This window comes from Anopheles moucheti, chromosome 3 (genome assembly GCF_943734755.1).
Source record: "Anopheles moucheti chromosome 3, idAnoMoucSN_F20_07, whole genome shotgun sequence".
NCBI classification, from domain to species: domain Eukaryota; kingdom Metazoa; phylum Arthropoda; class Insecta; order Diptera; family Culicidae; genus Anopheles; species Anopheles moucheti.
Genome location: NC_069141.1, coordinates 79,870,075 through 79,887,581, shown reverse-complemented (window position 1 = coordinate 79,887,581; position 17,507 = coordinate 79,870,075). Strand labels below are relative to the sequence as shown.

The following is a 17,507-nucleotide window of genomic DNA, read 5'->3' as shown; positions in this document are numbered from 1 at the left end:
AATCGTATTGTATTGTTTGTCCATTCAAGACACCATGGTGTATGCAGCGAGATCCGTCATTTGTGACGTCTGTCGTTTGGTGAAGGAAAAAACAGAATCTTCATAAAATTTATAAAATTAGTCATATATTTGTTTATTGCTCCATTCAGTGATATATTTGCTGCGTAACAATGCAAGGTATGGATTAATTGGTCGCGCTTATGCCCGTGTGTTCTGAGATCGCGAAGGTAGCAGAGAATTCTTTGCGAAACGTTGTTTTGTATCATGCAAAACACCTGAACGGGAAGGAAGAACCAAATTTGTTTTGCTGCTGCTACATCATCACATTTTCTTATCCCTCTGTTTACTTTGGCAGGAGATCAGCAACAATTTTTCAGTAGCTCGTCGTACCCACAACAGCCGGGATATGGTATCGGATTTGCACCGCAGCCCGGCGTGCAACCCGGTATGCAGCCGGGAATGCATCCAAGCGCGTTCGCGTCTTCAGCGGGAACGCCGGAAGGGTATTCACCGTACGACGCCGAATCTGCATCGGTAAAAGGGTTCGATTTCAATGATCAAACCATTCGCCGCGGTTTCATCAGGAAAGTGTACGCCATTTTGACTGTAAGCATCGTTGCAGAAAGATGAAGGTGCAGACATTAAGGATCCTTTTTAATTTAAACATTACTTTACACAATATCAGCTGCAACTGTCGATTACGTTCGTTTTTGTTGCTTTCGTGACGAACCATAACCCAACCAAGTTATGGGTGCGACAACACCCCGGCATGTTCTGGGTAGCATTTATTGTGATGTTTGGCACGCTGATCGCTATCTCATGCTGCGGAGAGCTGCGTCGAAAGGCACCGGCCAATTTCATGTTCCTGGGACTGTTTACATTTGCAGAATCCTTCCTGGTATCGATGGTGGCGGCTAGCTACAGCTCGCAAGAGGTAGTATAAAAACCACTGAAACATCTACAGCTTTTGGTTCTATGACATTGATGCTTGCTGTATTTTCAGGTCATGATAGCATTCGGTATAACGGCAGCCGTCTGTCTCGGGCTGACACTGTTCGCTTTCCAGACCAAATGGGATTTCACAATGATGGGCGGTATTCTGTTCACGGCCGTGCTGGTCCTGTTCCTTTTCGGACTAATTGCGATGTTTATTCCGGGCAAGACGATTCAACTGATTTACTCTTCCCTTGGTGCTCTGCTTTTCTCATTCTATCTTGTGTACGATACACAAATCATGATGGGAGGAAATCACAAGTTCTCGATCAGCCCGGAAGAGTACGTGTTTGCTGCCCTCTGTCTGTATCTGGATGTTATTAACATTTTCCTCCACATCCTGTCGATTATTGGTGCATCGCGGAATTGAAGCGTTCACCAACATTTGTCAATGTATTTCTTTGTATTCAAATATGTTGTATTCTGTGCAGATAGTTTTGCACACGTTCGACGAACAGTGAATGGTAGTAGTGTACTGTGCAAATATTGCCATTCTTTGATCTAAACTTCGGCCTGTTCAGTAACGATTCAAATTAATCCAAAGTAGTCGTACGAACACGGCGCATACACACACTCTTCGGAACCATTTTTAATCCAACCGTGGCCAATCTGTTAATCACGTCAACATCGTGCATGAGGATACCTCTCAATATATTAATTTGTACTTACTCCATCATGTGCAGACCAGTACGGTCCACTCGTTAGCATAACGAGCGTAATTATTGATTGTGGGTAAAAGGAAATAAACTATCGTAACGAAGTTGAACTACTGACAATGTATAATATAAAACGATGATCATTTGCATGGAATATTTTCTTCTGTTTGTACGATATGGTTTTTTTTTACGATACGATTTTTACGATGTACGATATGGTTGAGTACCACGAGAACCACTTTATAAACAATTGAATAAGTTGAGTATAATTATTCTTTTAAATATGATGATAATTCAGTCCTATTCTTACTAAAATAAAGTTTTCTGCAAGAAATTCACGATTCCTTGAAGTTTCCATTCGGAGTGTTCAAAATTCATGTTATTTTCAGGCGATTTGTACGAGGACACTCCATCATACCGTTCAGTCCAACACACCATAAATAGTGGATTCGAATTTTTGTGTCTCTGTATATTAACAACGGTTAAAGGTAAATTGTAACTATTTTAAAAAGCGTATTATCAATTTCTATGGGCCAAACCAATGCAATGTCCTTGATCGACAGAATTAAAAAAGGACTGTTCACGAAAAGTTACGCCCTTGTGTCAAATGGATTGGTGCGTCAAAAATTATTGTATGGCCTGTGCAGAAACGACCAGATAACGAACTGTCAACATTATTGGAACAATCGACTTTTGTTAGTGCTTGCATGTCCATCGAAACAACACGCAATTCGCGGAAAGATCGAAGGTTTTCGTAGTAATTGTAGCATTGTGAACTTTGTTTTGCTCGGCCTCCAAAAATCTAAATAAAGAAGGAGTCACCCATCATCGACAGTCCATAGTGATAAGGTAATGTCCGGTCTAATAAGTGTTGCTGATAAGCACTTCAATATTTTGATTGTTAAAGCAGAAAACACCGCTTCTCATAAGGGGTTCTGTGTATAGCAGGATGAGTCATACGGAGGAATCGATTGTTTTCTGTGTTTTTCCTTTTCTGCCACTCTATTTGCATAGTAGCCTCAATGTTTCGTTTGTTTTCGTTTTCCGCTCGCGGATTGTCTCTGTATGTACGCGAAGCATTCATCGTATGTGATGTTTTCAGATGCCCTTTTTTGCTGCTGCTACCTTGAGTATCTGTATCACGCGGTGGTTCATTTTTAGCTACACCGTAAATCTCATTTTCACAATCAAGCACTGCTTCGTTAGTTGGTTGGTCGTACATATTTTACCGTTTATTCCCCTCATTCGATCGTTGCAGATTATTACTGTGCGAAAAATCGAAGCAAAAATCTTCCTGAAGCAAAGATAAAATGCAAGGTAAGCAAAATCATCGGACTACTGGGATGTTCTCGACACATTTGCTTGTAATGTTATCTGGTTGTCTCTTGATGTGTGCCTGTGATGTTTCGCGCGGCAGCTGTTCCGTGTGCTTTATATTGGACCTTGATTTCAACCAAAATACTGTGAAAGCGCGCTTCGCTTCCAAGTTATTGCATCAGATTTTTAGCGGTTAAAGGCTCACAATCGATCTCTGTTCGTAAAAATGAAGAGCAGTTCTGTAAAGCCCCGTAACAAAAGTGCCCCTTCCGATCACTCGAGAAATTTCCACCATCTGGCAGTAAAACCAGCCTACTGCCTGCAATGCGCTAAGGAATTTGTTTAAGAAACAATGTGCAAATAAGATGATTCAACAAGATGATTAAATTATGTTAACATACACAGTTCTAGGTTTTCGGATAAGATGCGGGGATTTTTTTTTTGCAAAGTGTGATGTATCAGTCACAAGACGAACCAGGTTGATACAATCTGTATGAAACGGAATAAACAAAAGAATTTCCTGAGGGAAACAGGGTGCTGCGCTTATGGTTTGATATAATGCTCTTTTTTCTTTTCCTTCTCCCTCGTTTAAGCAGGTGGTTTCTAATTGAATTAAACTACACAGTACGCGAAAACCTTCTGGTAAAACCGAGTCTGGTGAGCGGGCGAGAGTCATACTCGTTAGCGTAAAAATAAACTGTGAACAGTTTATCAGGCGTCCGCCCCGGCCTTAATACGACCATGGCTTATCAAGGAGGAGGATATTATCAAGGTTTCGTTTATGATTTTTCTCTTGTTTTACTTCCATTCTCCATGCCTGTCCATTCGTCTGCATGAGAAATGGTTCAGTTCGAACTTTAGATACTAATTTAAATGGTTTAGATATTATTGGTTTGCAAACATCTGCTAACACATTTCTAACACACCTGCCATTTCGTTTCCGTCATCTTTGCGGTGCATTTTTAACAGAAGTTTACTTTTACACGAACTCACCTGATACTATAATGTAACACAAGTCAGTGTGGAAAACAAAAATTGTTTGAAGGTGAAAAATGATTCATAACACAAATAACCAAACAGGGAGGGGACAAGTTAACTAGACTCTGGGATACCTGATACAGACATGCTAGATTCATGTTCGTGGTGCAGCTGAATCAACTACACCTCTAGGAAGCCGATCGTGCCGAAACAGTCGTAGATCGTCTTATAAGCTTCAGCATATTGGGCTTCAGCTTTTTAGGTTCGAGTTACTTTGAAACTGTGACACGTTAAGCTAAAACCTTCATCGCACAGTTTATCGTTCAGATTGTTTTGTAAAGTTCAATTAGCAACATTGAAACAGCACACGTTAGCGTGTAGAGAACGGTAAGCTGCTGCTGTGTGTGGTTTCGTGCGTTTCCGTTAGTGCATGTCCAAAGTGTGAAGTAAACGGGGGATGATAGATCCACGTTTATCGATACGGTGTGGTCCGTTTAACAATCAATCGCAATGTAACTTGTCTGCAGTATGATACATAACGTGGTGAAATACGTAGAAGATTGGTCATTCATCATTCTGTACCTTCGCGTGTTTTGATTATTAAACGGCCCTCAAGAGAGCTTTTGTGCGTGTTTGTGTAGCGTTCATCTTCGAGATTTTAAACACCATCTACAATGTTTTTCAATAGATTGAGCTGTTTGCTAACATGCCGTAACTAACGCGATCGGTACTCTTTTCTTATAACGCGTCCCACACAGACCCAAATCAAGCATACTACGGTGGACAGTACCCGCAGCAACCCGGCTACAACCCGAACTATCCACCACAGCAGCCTGGTTATCCACCGCAACAGCCCGGCTATCCTTCGGGAGGTTATATGCCCGGCTATCCGCCACAGCAACCCGGTTATCCACCGCAACAACCCGGTTATCCATCGCAACCCGGTTATCCACCACAGCCCGGCTACTCTCCCCAGCCCGGATTTGTACAACCTCCACCGGCAATGCCTGGTGCGTACGGTGCAGCATACGATCCCGAGACGGGCAGCGTTAAGGGTTTCGAGTTTAACGATCAATCGATCCGACGTGGATTCATCCGCAAGGTGTACTCTATTCTCACGGTACGATACGAGTGGTTGTAAATCATTCCCCTTGTTAATCACATTTTGCTATTGCAGGCCCAGCTAGCGATCACACTCGGCTTTATCGCACTCTTTCTCTACCACCGACCAACAAAGCTATGGGTACAGAACCATCCGGAGATGTTCTGGATTGCGCTGGGCGTGATGATTGTTACCCTGATTTCGATGGCATGCTGCGGTGATGTGCGCCGAAAGGCGCCGATGAATTTCATATTCCTTACACTCTTTACGCTTGCACAATCGTTTCTGCTTGGTATTACAACGGCCAAGTTTAGCTCAGACGAGGTAATTTGCTTAATTTATTGCAGCAAAAAAAAAACGGTACCTTCAATTTTTTTCCTCTTTCTTTCCTTCAAAAAAGGTGTTGCTAGCGGTTGGCATAACGGCAGCCGTCTGTCTCGGGCTGACGCTGTTCGCCTTCCAGACCAAGTGGGACTTCACCGTAATGGGTGGCGTCCTGTTCGTGGCCGTACTCATCCTGATGCTGTTCGGATTGATCGCGATATTTTTCCCCGGCAAAACGATTACGCTCGTGTACGCGTCGGCCGGTGCGCTGATATTCTCGATCTATCTGGTGTACGATACGCAGCTGATGCTCGGTGGCGAACACAAGTATTCGATCAGCCCGGAAGAGTACATCTTTGCCGCACTGAACCTGTATCTGGACATTGTGAACATTTTCCTGTACATCCTTACCATCATCGGTGCATCGCGCGATTAAATTCGGCGTACGACCCAAAGGTTAGGTGGTTGTTTGAAATGTTTAAATAATTTGCGATTCTACTTTTCTCTCATTCCATACAAACGAATATGAATGTTGCTGTAAGCTTTCTTGCAACTATGGTTATTGGTACGTAGGGGGTGTATGCAGCACGTTATATTATTTTAAGAATGTTGCCATATGGTTGCAGTGATTTTCATACATGTTAAAACATATATAAAAATGTTTGGTTGGTTGTTAGCTGCGTTTGAACTACTAAGCCGTTTGAAGATGCGCGTATGAACCTCGTGTATATAAGTGGTTACCATTTGCTCGAACCACACCCCAACACGAAAGCGATTAAGCCGAAGCCTTCACAAGCACAAGTCAAGCAATTACGCGTGCTTTCTTAAATTCATTTTGGAAATAATGAAATTGGTTAAACTAACTGCTACGGTGGAAGTTGATGGAATTTAATCTACCCTCTACGTAATCTTCTCATCGTCTTATATTCTCACACCAAAATAATGCTACTTAAGCCCCCCTTAAATGATAACAGTTGCAATGTCGTAAAAATGACGTATAGAGTAGCTTATCTTTCTCTGGGTGCGTCTGCGAACGAAGAAATGAACGTGAAAGGTGATGTTCCCATGTGAACGCATATAGTGTGCACATCCACACGCAAACCGGTGGTGTGGAAATTTATAATTCGAAATAAGCAGCACTTTACGCAAACCTATTACATCACAATCACCTGGATGCATGGACATCCAGTGCCAAAATTATTTACTTTACACAGCCCTTTTTTGCATTATTTGGCCCTTATCAACATTGTGTTATCGAAGTGTTTTGTGTGTAACAAAACAACAAGCAATGCTATCGGAGTAAAATAAGTTTGAATTGACGAAGTTTGAAGTTGCACGAAAGTGTGCCGATATTTGTGATAGAACTTTGTGAACGAGTATGAATTAGCAACATAGAGGCTTACTTTACCAATGTTTAAATTGTGCTGGCTATATTCTATATATTTTGCGTTGCACCAGTGAGTATTTAATTATGTTACCATCTAAATGAAATGTTCCCTAACGAAACAGTAACAACTACCAAATAACTGTACAACCAATGAAGCTGGCTATTATTAAACCGTTGTTGAAACCCAATGCTTTTGTGTAATGTTAGCACGAATGTAACATGTAGCGCATATAGTGTGATGGAAATGGTGTATAATTTTATTTATTTTACTATGAAGAGGTCACCGTTCGTTTCCGATTCGCGCTGTTGCGAATAAGTGTGCAACAACAGTATCTTTACACAAATATTTAATATAACAAATCCAAATAAAACAAATCATCTCCATGTATTTGCTACTCTATACACTGCAAAATGTATATAATGTTTCCCAGATAATATAAATATTGCATAACACGAGAGAACATTATTGAATAAACGAAATCTATAAACACCAGGCTACAGTGCAAACATAAACAGTGAATGAAACAGAATAGACCATCCGGTGAAAGTAGTAGACATTTTTGGACAGTGAGAAAGCTTTCCGTGATGGGGTATCTATTTGACGGCAGCCATCGATGACAATAGGTAGTGTGATGGAAACTCGAATTACTCGAAGCTAGTACTACCAGCCTCCAGTTGAACAAAGCGGTGTGGTTCGAATATGATAATCAAGCATACAAATATTAAGCTACAACAACGCAAAAACACCACCCACGAGGTGCGTAAGTTTGTCCGTGTTTTTTATTTAACAATAAAACAACAATAACTGTTATAAAAATGATGCGAAACTTTGCATGCATGTAGACAAATTTCCGAACTCTACTATTTCCCGACCTGCGTTCGATTCCTTCTGTAGAATGGTTCCTGAAACGGGTTGGTCAGTGTGATCTTTTCCCCATCGGCTAGGGTTTGCGGCAGTGGCATATTTTTCGTTTCCGGCAGGAACAAACTCGCAATACCACCGGCCGTTAAGGCGAGACCCATGATCACCAGCGGAATGGCAACGTTTTCCTTTCCCTGCGCGGTTAGAAAGGAGATGATGATTATTAATAGTTTTATTTTTTGCGAAACGTTCGCAAAGCAATCAGCTTACCGTGTAGTTCATCAGTGGTATTACGATTGGACCAAGCATACCCACCACGGAGCAAAAGCTCATGCCCAAGCCGCGTACAACGGTGGGATATATTTCCGAGGCGGTCAGCGGGACGACAACGAACGCCGACGAGACACCCATTTTACCGATGCAGTAAAGAATGAGGGTTGTGGTACGACCTGCAGAGTAGAGGTAGAAGTTTACGATAAATCGATAGGATAATGAACTCGAAGAAACATTCGCTAGGTACAGTAGCTTGGGTAGGTGTTTGAATAATACACGCATATCACATTACCGAAGGGAATGTACGCCATCACTAATGATAGTACAGGTGATAGAACAGAAGTTAAAATTGTTGAAGAATTAGGTGGATTATAACTTCCTTTCCAGCAACTATTGAACTTAATTCAGATTGGTTCTAACTGAATTTGGATTTATTTTTTGGAAGTTTTGTAAACAGACAGAGTAAAAAACAAAATACATACATGTAGAATTTACATACCAGCAGAAACTCAGATCAAGGAGGAAAGAAAACTAGATAAATTCAGTTTTAAACAGAGGATCTCCGAAGTGGAGACCTTAGAAGCTCACAACTGAAAAAAAATCTGAATAGACGATAACCATCAAGAGCTTGCGACTGCTGTATGCAAGATCTAGAAGAGCTATAATCCTCGCCAGATCTCTTCGACAACTAATAATAAAGATAGACTAATGCACATACCTTGCGGAACAATCGTTAGTGCGCAGGCCAGCCCACCGATGACCATTGTCGTGAAGAGCACACCGCGACGTCCGAACAGGTTGAGGCTCGGCCACAGCACAATGTACGTCGGCAATTCGACTAAACCGGCTAGAAAAAAGTTAAAGATCTCATCTCCACCAAGAGCCGGCGCGTAATAGCTAAGGCCCACGTAAACGCTCGTGTTCGTTAGCCAGATAAACGCCACGAACGTTGTCTTCCGACGCATCTGTGGTTTGGCGAACAGGTGCCGCAGTCCTATTTCGTTTGCGTGCGAATTCGCGGCAGGATCGGGAGCACCCTCCAGCGATAGGGCCTTAATCCGTTCGTCCAGCAACAGCCGATAGCCCTCGTTGATCGTTTTACCATTCACTCTGGAACGTGTTGAGAGAATATCTCCGCAGTTAGTTTGTGGAGGTGAAACACTAACAACCGGTTGGACGTACCTGGCCATTTTTAAGAGAATTTCCTGTGCCAGACTGTACTTGCCACGTGCCGCAAGCCAACGGGGTGATTCGGGTATTAAGGTGTAGAACAGGAAGAGCACCAACAGTGGAACGGAAACAGCGATTGATAGAGAACGCCAGTCTCGTTCGTAGTACACGATCACCGACAGCAGTACCAACCCGACCGAGTACGCAATGTTGGAGATGATGGTGCAGAAGTTCCGACGTTTCGGTTCTACCAGCTCGATTGCTGAAATGCATGGCATTTAATGGTTTTCGAACGAAAAAGATGTCCATAGTCAGTCGACTACCTACCCAGCATGTACGGACTCGACAAGATGGCCGGTACGGTGAGACCTACAACGATGCGCGTCATCAGCCACGATCCGTAGCTCCACATGGCCGCCCCAACTGCACCGGCCGTCACCTGCACCACCAGACAGAGATAAAAGGAAAGCTTGCGTCCCCAGTAGTCCTGCATGTAGCCGAATCCCAGATTACCGATCAGCCCGGCAACACCGAACACCATCAGTGCCGTGGTGGTGTCAAAGTCCCGGTCACACACTAGATTCCACTGGAAGATACCAAAGGGGACAGCTAGGAAGATGTTACGATTTCGCGTATATTCTTCAACACTTACCTCGGTCACTACGGTGGAGTTGAAGATGGATTGATCATAGTTCCAACCGTACCGGCATGGCGTAATACCGTTCGGTGGTGGTAGCTGGTCTAGCGAGACATTCTCCCCATCCTGCTTCAACCGGAGCAGATTAGCAATCTCGGAATAATTACGCGAATACATGGAACATTTCGAGTATCCGATCGTGCCATCCGAATGTGGCAGCTGGGGCGTGCTGGTGGACGATGGTTTCAAGTGAATAATCAGTGTTTAAATTAGTAAATTTAAGTTAAATTGATTTTGGGATTTAGTATTGCACGAAAACAGCGTAATGTGATTGCATTACCTAATGTTTTTAAGAGCTTCCGATAAAAAGCCTTGAAATCCACCGAACTCCGGCACTTTGCACCAATGGTTGGGTTTTGCTGCTAGGAAAAGTTGACTGCAGAAACGAAAGATTGCGTTAAAAGTGGTTGAAATATCAAAGATATACAGGACGAAGGCCGAAGAACTTTGCACACTTTGTACTTAGCAACTAAACCCTAATCTATTACCTGTAAGCGTGAAATGCACACGGGAATGTAGCGGGAAATAGCAGCACTCCTATTATGATCTTCTGATACGCTCCAAACCCGTCACACATATCCAGAATCGAATCAAAATCCATCGCAATCGATCACGTTGTGCGGAGCGAACAAAACTGTACTGACGTCTTTGCCTATGGTCGCAGTCCGTAACACATGCTGAACCGATCGAGACTGAGCGTGGTACCGATCGACACACTACAACAGACCCCACGCTACGGGACAGGATATCTGGCATCTTCGATTAAATGGATGCATTTAGCTCGTAGCTCATTTTTAAATTCGGACCACGTACCCGGGACATTTGAAACTCGACCTGGCAGCGGCGGCAAACGTTAGCCGCAGAAATTTAAACTAATCACTGTGGAACTGTGGACCCATACGATGCTGAGTCGGTGGACGCTGCATTTTAAGACCGACCGTCGAACGATATGCACGTCCGTGAAGGTTTTGGCGCGGGATTTAGATAGTTCTGTTCACGTGGCTCAAGTTATTTGTGCAGCTGTGCGGAAGGTATTGCCGGAGGCTGCTCTTTGTCGTAGTGTATGTGGTGTGATCTCGCAAGTGTTTGATGTAGTGTAAATGACAAAATTTTTCAATTTTTGTTTGTCTCGTTGTGTGATTGGAAGATCGTTGTGCCAATTCGGTTTAATCAGCTGATAAACAGCGTCTGGATTGCTGGAACTTTAAACCAGCACTCAAACAGCAAAATTAGCTGAATTGTGCTATCATGTTGGACTTTTATGTTTAAAATTGCTCTCGAAAGATATTAAAGGTTTGAAACAGGCTAGCTTGAATAATTCATGTGATATTTGCTTCATAATTCTATTGATTTATCTAAGTGATGTCCAACTCATTTCGGTCCGAGGCGATGATAAGCTTGTAGAAACCGTTTTTATGGATCGGTTCTCGCTATTTACTTCTTCGAGCATGATTGCAAGGCTTCGCATGTCATGTGTTCAATTCCCATAAATGAATCTATGCGTTAACTGCTATAAATTTTACTGTGCAAAGAAGCGATACATTTCTGCAATGAGTGGACCAATTTCATTTAAAATTTATGCAATACTAACTTTAAAATCAATCAGCATAAGAGCGTATACATCCATGCTGATGGACAATTCGGGCAAATTATATCATTAGATCACAGAAACATTCCAACATTCCCCCACTCTGCTCTGCCTCTCGCACTCATTCTTTTTCATACGAGATCCCTCATTATTTTGTTGTGCTCGAAATTAGCTCTAATTGAATAAAGATCCAACGCTAAATGCGGACGCATTTATATTAAATTAATAAATACTTGACCACCAATGAAGCATATGCGAATATCTACAACACTTCCTACTGTATCAACCACTTTTTCAGTGTATCGACGATGAATTTATTTAGGAATATATAATTAATTTATTCAGCACAATCATATAGAAGAACAAGAAGTATTACTCAGCGTTCACAGATTCGTTATAAAATGTATGTTTCGTCTGCGTGTATGTGTGGGTGTGTGTATGTGTGGATGCGTTTGAGTTGCTCAACAGATTAGATCAATAATACACAACGGGATATATCGAATTTTAAACTTATTACACATTAAATTTCACTTTTTTTTACAACCCAACTGTTCAGTTATGTGTAGCTGTGTTTTTGTGTGCGTGTAGCAAGGCGCCCGACAGTGCCTGGGGGCGAGCATGGAAACCATCTACCATCCCATTGGGTTGTTGGGGTTGGGGGCACCGGGAGCACCCTGGGGTGGTTGCTGCGGATGCTGGGCACCGTACGCTCCCGGATACGTTCCATAATACGGTGGTGGCACCATCGATGAGGGTGGAAAACCAGTGTAAGCTAAACGATAGGAGAATAGAAACAATTATATCAGAAGTGACTAGTTTATAGTAATTCTATGCTCGTTACGTACCCGACGGATAAGGTAGTGTTCCGTAGGGATTGAAACCTTGCGGCATCGGTGGTGGTGCGTATCCCGTAAAGGCAGACATCGGTGCCATGTTTCCTCCGTAGGTAGCTGCCATCGGGATACCTTGCATTTGCTGAGGATAGGGTGTCGGAGCCGAGCTAGCCGCTGTCGGAGCAGTTGCGGCGCTGCTGCCCGATTCGTTAGTCGCCGTAGTAGACGTGTGATGCGTCGGAATGACCGGTGTTACCGCAACTGATGCCTGGCGACTGGATTCGTGTGTCAGGTCCTTCATCAGCTCCTCCTTTTCGGTTTTGCGTGCGAAACAGTAATCACTGATTTTGCTCTGGAAGACGAGCAGAATCTCCGTCAGCCCGTTGTAGAATGTTTCGCCCTCCTGGAGGTAACCCTGCAACTCAGTGAACACATCGTAGGCCGCCGCCAGTTCGGACAGCGTTCGATCGCGCTGGTCCGTCGATACGCCCGATTCCGACACGAATCGTTCGTGAGCCTCACGAATTTCCGTCGAAATGACTTGCTGGCGGGCGAGCGTTTCGCCCACTTGTTCCTGTAGTGGACCAATCAGCTTACCGATCTCGGACAGCGAGATGGCCGGTTCGTTAATAACACCCTCGGTAGCGAGAGCTCCCAGGAAACGGTCCTTCAGGTCAATCGTAAGCGTTTTCAGCTCCGATTCGATGCACTCCCGTTCGGCTTTCATCGTTTCGACCGACTCCATCAGCGAACGGAGGGCCTGTGCGGCGGACGAGTTGGATGCTTGGCTGCTGCTACCTGCACCCGCCGATGGGATTTCCTTCGCTAGCTGCTCGGTCGCCATTGAGAGTAACTCGAGCCCGTGCCTGTGGGTGGCAAATTTCTCCCTAATCACCTTATCCGCCGCCGTCGCATTGTTGATGATTGTGCGATACTTTTCCCCGTTCGCACGGAACGTTGCGGCCAGTTTATCCGAAGGAGTGCGCGTCCAACGATCCTTAAACTGCGCACGCAGCTGATTATCCGAATCGCGCTCTTCGTCCATCATTCGGAAGGCCTACAAAAGTTAGGAATAAGTTTTAAAATATAAATTGAACGCACTGTTTGTAGATAATACAGTTAATTAAAATAATTATAACACTTGCGCCTTTACCTCATCGAGTATTTCCTTGTTGCGCGTAAACAATTCTGGCAAACGTTCGATCAAATCCTTCAGTTGCGCGATGCCACCCTTCTCTCGGACCGCACCCGCTTTCTCCTGCAGGGACGGTGGCAAACTGTCGCCGGATGCCGTCACTTCGACGATGGCCGGCAAATTCAAGCTCGACAGCAATCCATTCAGGGCTGTGGTCGCTTCTCGCAGTCGCATAATCTCTCCGTTTACCAACTCCGACTTTCGACCTTCGCATGCGGCCAGCGCCTGATTGACCGCCACCGGAACGAGTGCCGTAAAGAGATCCCTAAAGTCTTCACTCAAATGCGTCGCCATCGGGAGAATCTTCGCGAGCTGTGCCTTACCCGGGCTGGGCAGATTGTTCACGTCCGGTATGATTTCGTTGTAGATGAAGTCATTATCCTTCTTTGCGTCGGCCAGGCTCTTCTGCGCACGGTTAGCATACTCCTGGAAGAGTGTCGGGTTGGAGGAACGGGACTGAGCCGTCTTGAACAGCTCTACCGCTTTCTGCAGCCGACTAATTTCCTCTCCGAACGCTTTGTTCGCTTGCGAGACTTTACTGTGATAAAGCATGGTCAAGGCGTGCATGGCGGCCTGGCGACCGGCGACCTGCGGTATCCATTCCTTATCCCACAGTGCTCTCACACTGTCACGCTGCATAGAGCGCAGTGCCTCCGAGTAGAGTTCCTCACACTGGGCGCACAGTTTCGCCACTACCAGATCTTTCATATTGTCTTTAATCGCTTTGATGACAAACATTTCCTGTGCCTGGGCCAGCATTAGATTGCTCAGTGCGTTCAGGCTGTCCTGCGACAGGTCGGGTGTCGGTTCGCCCTGAATCGTAGCGGAAGCAAGCGTCTTTAGGAAGGTAAATATTGATGCACTCTGTTGAAAGAGTTTCGCCGCCTGCTTTAATCCTTCGTCGGTATCAACGCTTTGGTTGCTTGCCACCGCACTCTGTAGGGCGGCGAGGTTAAAAAGTACGCAGGTCCTTTCGTACGCAAGCGATGTAAGCGCTACAATGGGGATTGGAATGCAGAAGCACACAATCACACAATGAATTAATTAATTGATAAATTCACCTTTCACCTCCCCGCCTCTTGTCCACCACTCCCATCCTCATTGGGACCGGATACTTACTTAAGCTAATGCGACCACCGAAAATCGATCCTTTGTCGAATGCATCCTTCCATTTAAATGGCACCTGCAGCTCCTGCACCGGAATTTTCGTTTCCAGCGCAGTTAGCTGGTCGTAGTAGCGATAGTTTACCTCCAGACCCGCATCCAGCTTGTCGAACACCTTCCACACGGCGGTATTGCGTAGCTGATTGAGCTCCGAAATTGCTTCATTGATTACGTTCAGCTGTTCCGTTGCCAGATTGCGATAGTTGCTTTGGACTAACGTTTTCAGTGGTTTCGCTATATCCACATCGGAGGGTTTCTTCAACGGCACGGACAGCAACCCCATGGTGTGATGTGTCGGTATTTGACGGTGCGATATATGCGGGAGAAAAGGCTGTCTCGTTTTCCTTCCGGATTCTTTTTGTAACCGTTGGAGCTGCACGAAAAACGTCCAACAGTCGCGTACTTGGAACGTACTTTGGTCGGTAATGTACGAAATTATTCACCCAAACTCACTCTCCCCCACTGCGTCTATTAGTAATGTTCGGTATGATTCATTCAATCCGTTTTTTGCTACCAGCTGTTTGACAGCACACAAAACAAGCAAGTTTGACAGTTCCAATTAATAAAATTACCCACTTATTTAACAGTCATTTAGCATCCATTATATGACGCTCGTGATCATTTAGCGGGCACTTAAATTAATTCAATAAGAAGGTACTTGCGCTAGAAGAGGTGATCCTGAAATTAAAATGCAAAAAAAGTATCCTGCACCAAAAATACCCCTATTTTCCTGTTTGTTCCTACTTGGCATGTGCATCAACAAGCCGGGAGCCGATGTGTTGGTTTGAAAAAATCATGGAAATCAGCTGTCAGCTGGCGCGTAAACACCAGACCGAGTAGGTAAACAGCCAAAATCCAACACCAAGCAGATAACGATCATTCCAATTTCGTCAGTGGCGATTAGCGTTCAATCACCAGCGATAGAGGCAGCCCAAAAAGATAATGAAGAGCCTTACAGAACGATCCGCTGGGTCACTTTATTGGTGGGTACTTGCCACGCTGTTTCTCCCGCTAGCAATACCAGGGCTGGTGCTCAAGTTACTAACGATGGTTAAGGAACAACGGAACGCGCGTAATTTAAACGGAAAAGTAAGTAAGCTTAATTGTGGACATTCTGGAGCCTATTTCAACTGGTTTACTTTGTGTAGGTTGTCCTGATAACTGGGGCAAGTTCAGGACTGGGAGAAGCTTTGGCTCATAGTTTCTTCCTTGCCGGTTGCAAAATTGTGCTAGCCGCACGCCGCAAGGACGAACTGGAACGCGTACGAAAGGATCTACTTGAGCTGCATACGGTACGCAATGAACGGTGGGTGAAGTGGTCAACACGTCGCTAATGACTCTTCTCTTTTTGTGTAGACCGTTCCGACGCATCCACCAATCATTCTTCCGCTGGACCTTTCCGATCTGAACAGTATTACCGACAAGGTGCAGAGCGTGCTGGAAATTCACGGTGCGATCGATATTCTGGTCAACAATGGTGGCATCAGCGTACGTGGCGATGCGCTGTCGACAGCAATCGACGTTGACATAAGGATAATGCTGGTCAATTACTTCGGTACCGTCGCATTGACGAAGGCATGTCTGCCGTCGATGATTGCCCGGAAGGAGGGCCGCATCGTGAGCATTTCCAGCGTGCAAGGAAAGTTTGCCATTCCGTACCGTTCGGCGTACAGTGCATCCAAGCACGCCATGCAAGCCTTTTGTGACAGTTTGCGAGCGGAAGTGGCAAAGGATAACATTAAAGTTACGCTGATTTCGCCCGGATACATTAATACTGCAATATCGATGAATGCACTTACCGGTTCCGGTGCTACCTATGGTAGTAAGTATCAAATTTGCTGCTCTTGAATGGTAACAAATCCACAAAAGCAAGATGCAATGAATTCTGTCTCATTGTAGAAATGGACGCTGCTACGGCCAGTGGTGCATCGGCAGAGGACGCCGCGTCCGGTATCCTGAAAGCGATCGCACGGGATGAGAAGGACATAATCATGGCACCGATCGCACCGCGAGTTGCTTACTGGTTGCGCCATTCGATACCATCGCTTTATTTCTGGATAATGAAGAAGCGTGCGGAAAAACTAAACTCCTAAACCAAAGACAACATACTGCTAGTTCCATACTTTTTAAACCGCTAGGAATCCAGTTCAGGGCATTCAATATTTGTTACACTAAAAGTTACATTAATCGGCTGCTATATTATACACTTCGTTACCCTTAGTTTATTAGCAATTAACTATGAAATGATTGAACGCACGTCAGATAATCGTATCAAAGACGATAAACCGTACACAATTGAGTAACCATTAAAATAGAAACAACCAACCAAACGTAGCAAAGTACACCCTATTCCAATAGAAGCATCAATTAAAGATAAGCCAGAGTTAACAAAAGGAACCAAAACCTTCATTTGTGTGATAATCAATTAATGCTTACTGTTTGCAAATCACCCGAAAACGGTCTATACTAAGAGGTAGATAAGCCCTCTCTCGTCTACGCAACCTGTCGGATCGGAAGGTCATTATGTGGCACTGATGGAAGTAATCTCAGGTCTATAAATAACACCACAAAACCTTTTTATCGTAGCATTTGCGCATCTAATGAACTAACGTCTCAATGCGCTTGAGTCCAGTAAATTTGCAAGGTCATGTCCATTAACTCCTCTGCAAGCATCATTAGAGGTTACCTTCGACTAATAGGTTGTGGCGCGACAGGTGTGCGTGAGTGGGCCTAATTTGATGCAGGGTTTTCCAAGTATTGTTATGAATTAACAGCGCTGGTTTGCGCGCTAATTAACTCATAACACGTTACAATGACCTGAGCTTGCCTTCCAATGTCCTACTGCTTATATAATCCCCAATTTGATTTATTAAAAAGTTATAAAGTAAAACAAACAAAAGTTTCGGATAATTGCAGCAGAAAAATAAATCCCCAGCCGGCTTTAGCGATGGAAAACACACACATTTGT

At 44.3% G+C, this 17,507-nt stretch overlaps 5 protein-coding genes across 9 annotated transcripts; 3 read left to right on the top strand and 2 right to left on the bottom strand.

Annotated features, from left to right (window-relative positions):
- The first annotated feature begins 59 nt into the window (after positions 1-59).
- LOC128301963 (protein lifeguard 1-like) lies at positions 60-1,790 on the top strand. The gene is made up of 4 exons (XM_053038650.1): positions 60-177; positions 356-606; positions 686-934; positions 1,004-1,790. Exons 1-4 carry the CDS (start codon positions 171-173, stop codon positions 1,361-1,363), a joined length of 867 nt encoding a protein of 288 aa, XP_052894610.1. The 5' UTR covers positions 60-170; the 3' UTR covers positions 1,364-1,790.
- Positions 1,791-2,357: 567 nt separating this feature from the next.
- LOC128301239 (protein lifeguard 1-like) lies at positions 2,358-7,145 on the top strand. 5 transcript variants are annotated; one of them, XM_053037617.1, is made up of 5 exons: positions 2,365-2,498; positions 3,563-3,738; positions 4,703-5,064; positions 5,122-5,370; positions 5,447-7,145. In XM_053037617.1, the coding sequence occupies exons 2-5, from the start codon at positions 3,708-3,710 to the stop codon at positions 5,804-5,806; spliced, it is 1,002 nt and encodes a 333-aa protein (XP_052893577.1). In that variant the 5' UTR covers positions 2,365-2,498; positions 3,563-3,707; the 3' UTR covers positions 5,807-7,145. The 5 variants fall into 5 exon arrangements, with proteins under 5 accessions (XP_052893579.1, XP_052893577.1, XP_052893575.1 ...); XM_053037615.1 differs by lacking the exon at positions 2,365-2,498 and adding an exon at positions 2,508-2,966 and having other exon boundaries at positions 3,067-3,738; XM_053037619.1 differs by lacking the exon at positions 3,563-3,738 and having other exon boundaries at positions 2,358-2,498.
- Positions 7,146-7,457: 312 nt separating this feature from the next.
- On the bottom strand, positions 7,458-10,360 carry LOC128301238 (beta-alanine transporter). The gene is made up of 8 exons (XM_053037614.1): positions 10,248-10,360; positions 10,040-10,135; positions 9,715-9,928; positions 9,390-9,648; positions 9,075-9,324; positions 8,611-9,002; positions 7,890-8,068; positions 7,458-7,813 (listed from the first exon to the last, which is right to left on the bottom strand). The coding sequence occupies exons 1-8, from the start codon at positions 10,358-10,360 to the stop codon at positions 7,619-7,621; spliced, it is 1,698 nt and encodes a 565-aa protein (XP_052893574.1). The 3' UTR covers positions 7,458-7,618.
- A 1,262-nt stretch (positions 10,361-11,622) lies between these two features.
- Positions 11,623-14,996, bottom strand: LOC128301252 (programmed cell death 6-interacting protein). The gene is made up of 4 exons (XM_053037634.1): positions 14,495-14,996; positions 13,334-14,370; positions 12,193-13,237; positions 11,623-12,119 (listed from the first exon to the last, which is right to left on the bottom strand). The coding sequence occupies exons 1-4, from the start codon at positions 14,820-14,822 to the stop codon at positions 11,977-11,979; spliced, it is 2,553 nt and encodes an 850-aa protein (XP_052893594.1). The 5' UTR covers positions 14,823-14,996; the 3' UTR covers positions 11,623-11,976.
- A 414-nt stretch (positions 14,997-15,410) lies between these two features.
- On the top strand, positions 15,411-17,462 carry LOC128303675 (dehydrogenase/reductase SDR family protein 7-like). Its single transcript, XM_053040717.1, has 4 exons — positions 15,411-15,628; positions 15,688-15,831; positions 15,896-16,361; positions 16,439-17,462. Exons 1-4 carry the CDS (start codon positions 15,482-15,484, stop codon positions 16,630-16,632), a joined length of 951 nt encoding a protein of 316 aa, XP_052896677.1. The 5' UTR covers positions 15,411-15,481; the 3' UTR covers positions 16,633-17,462.
- Positions 17,463-17,507: the final 45 nt, after the last annotated feature.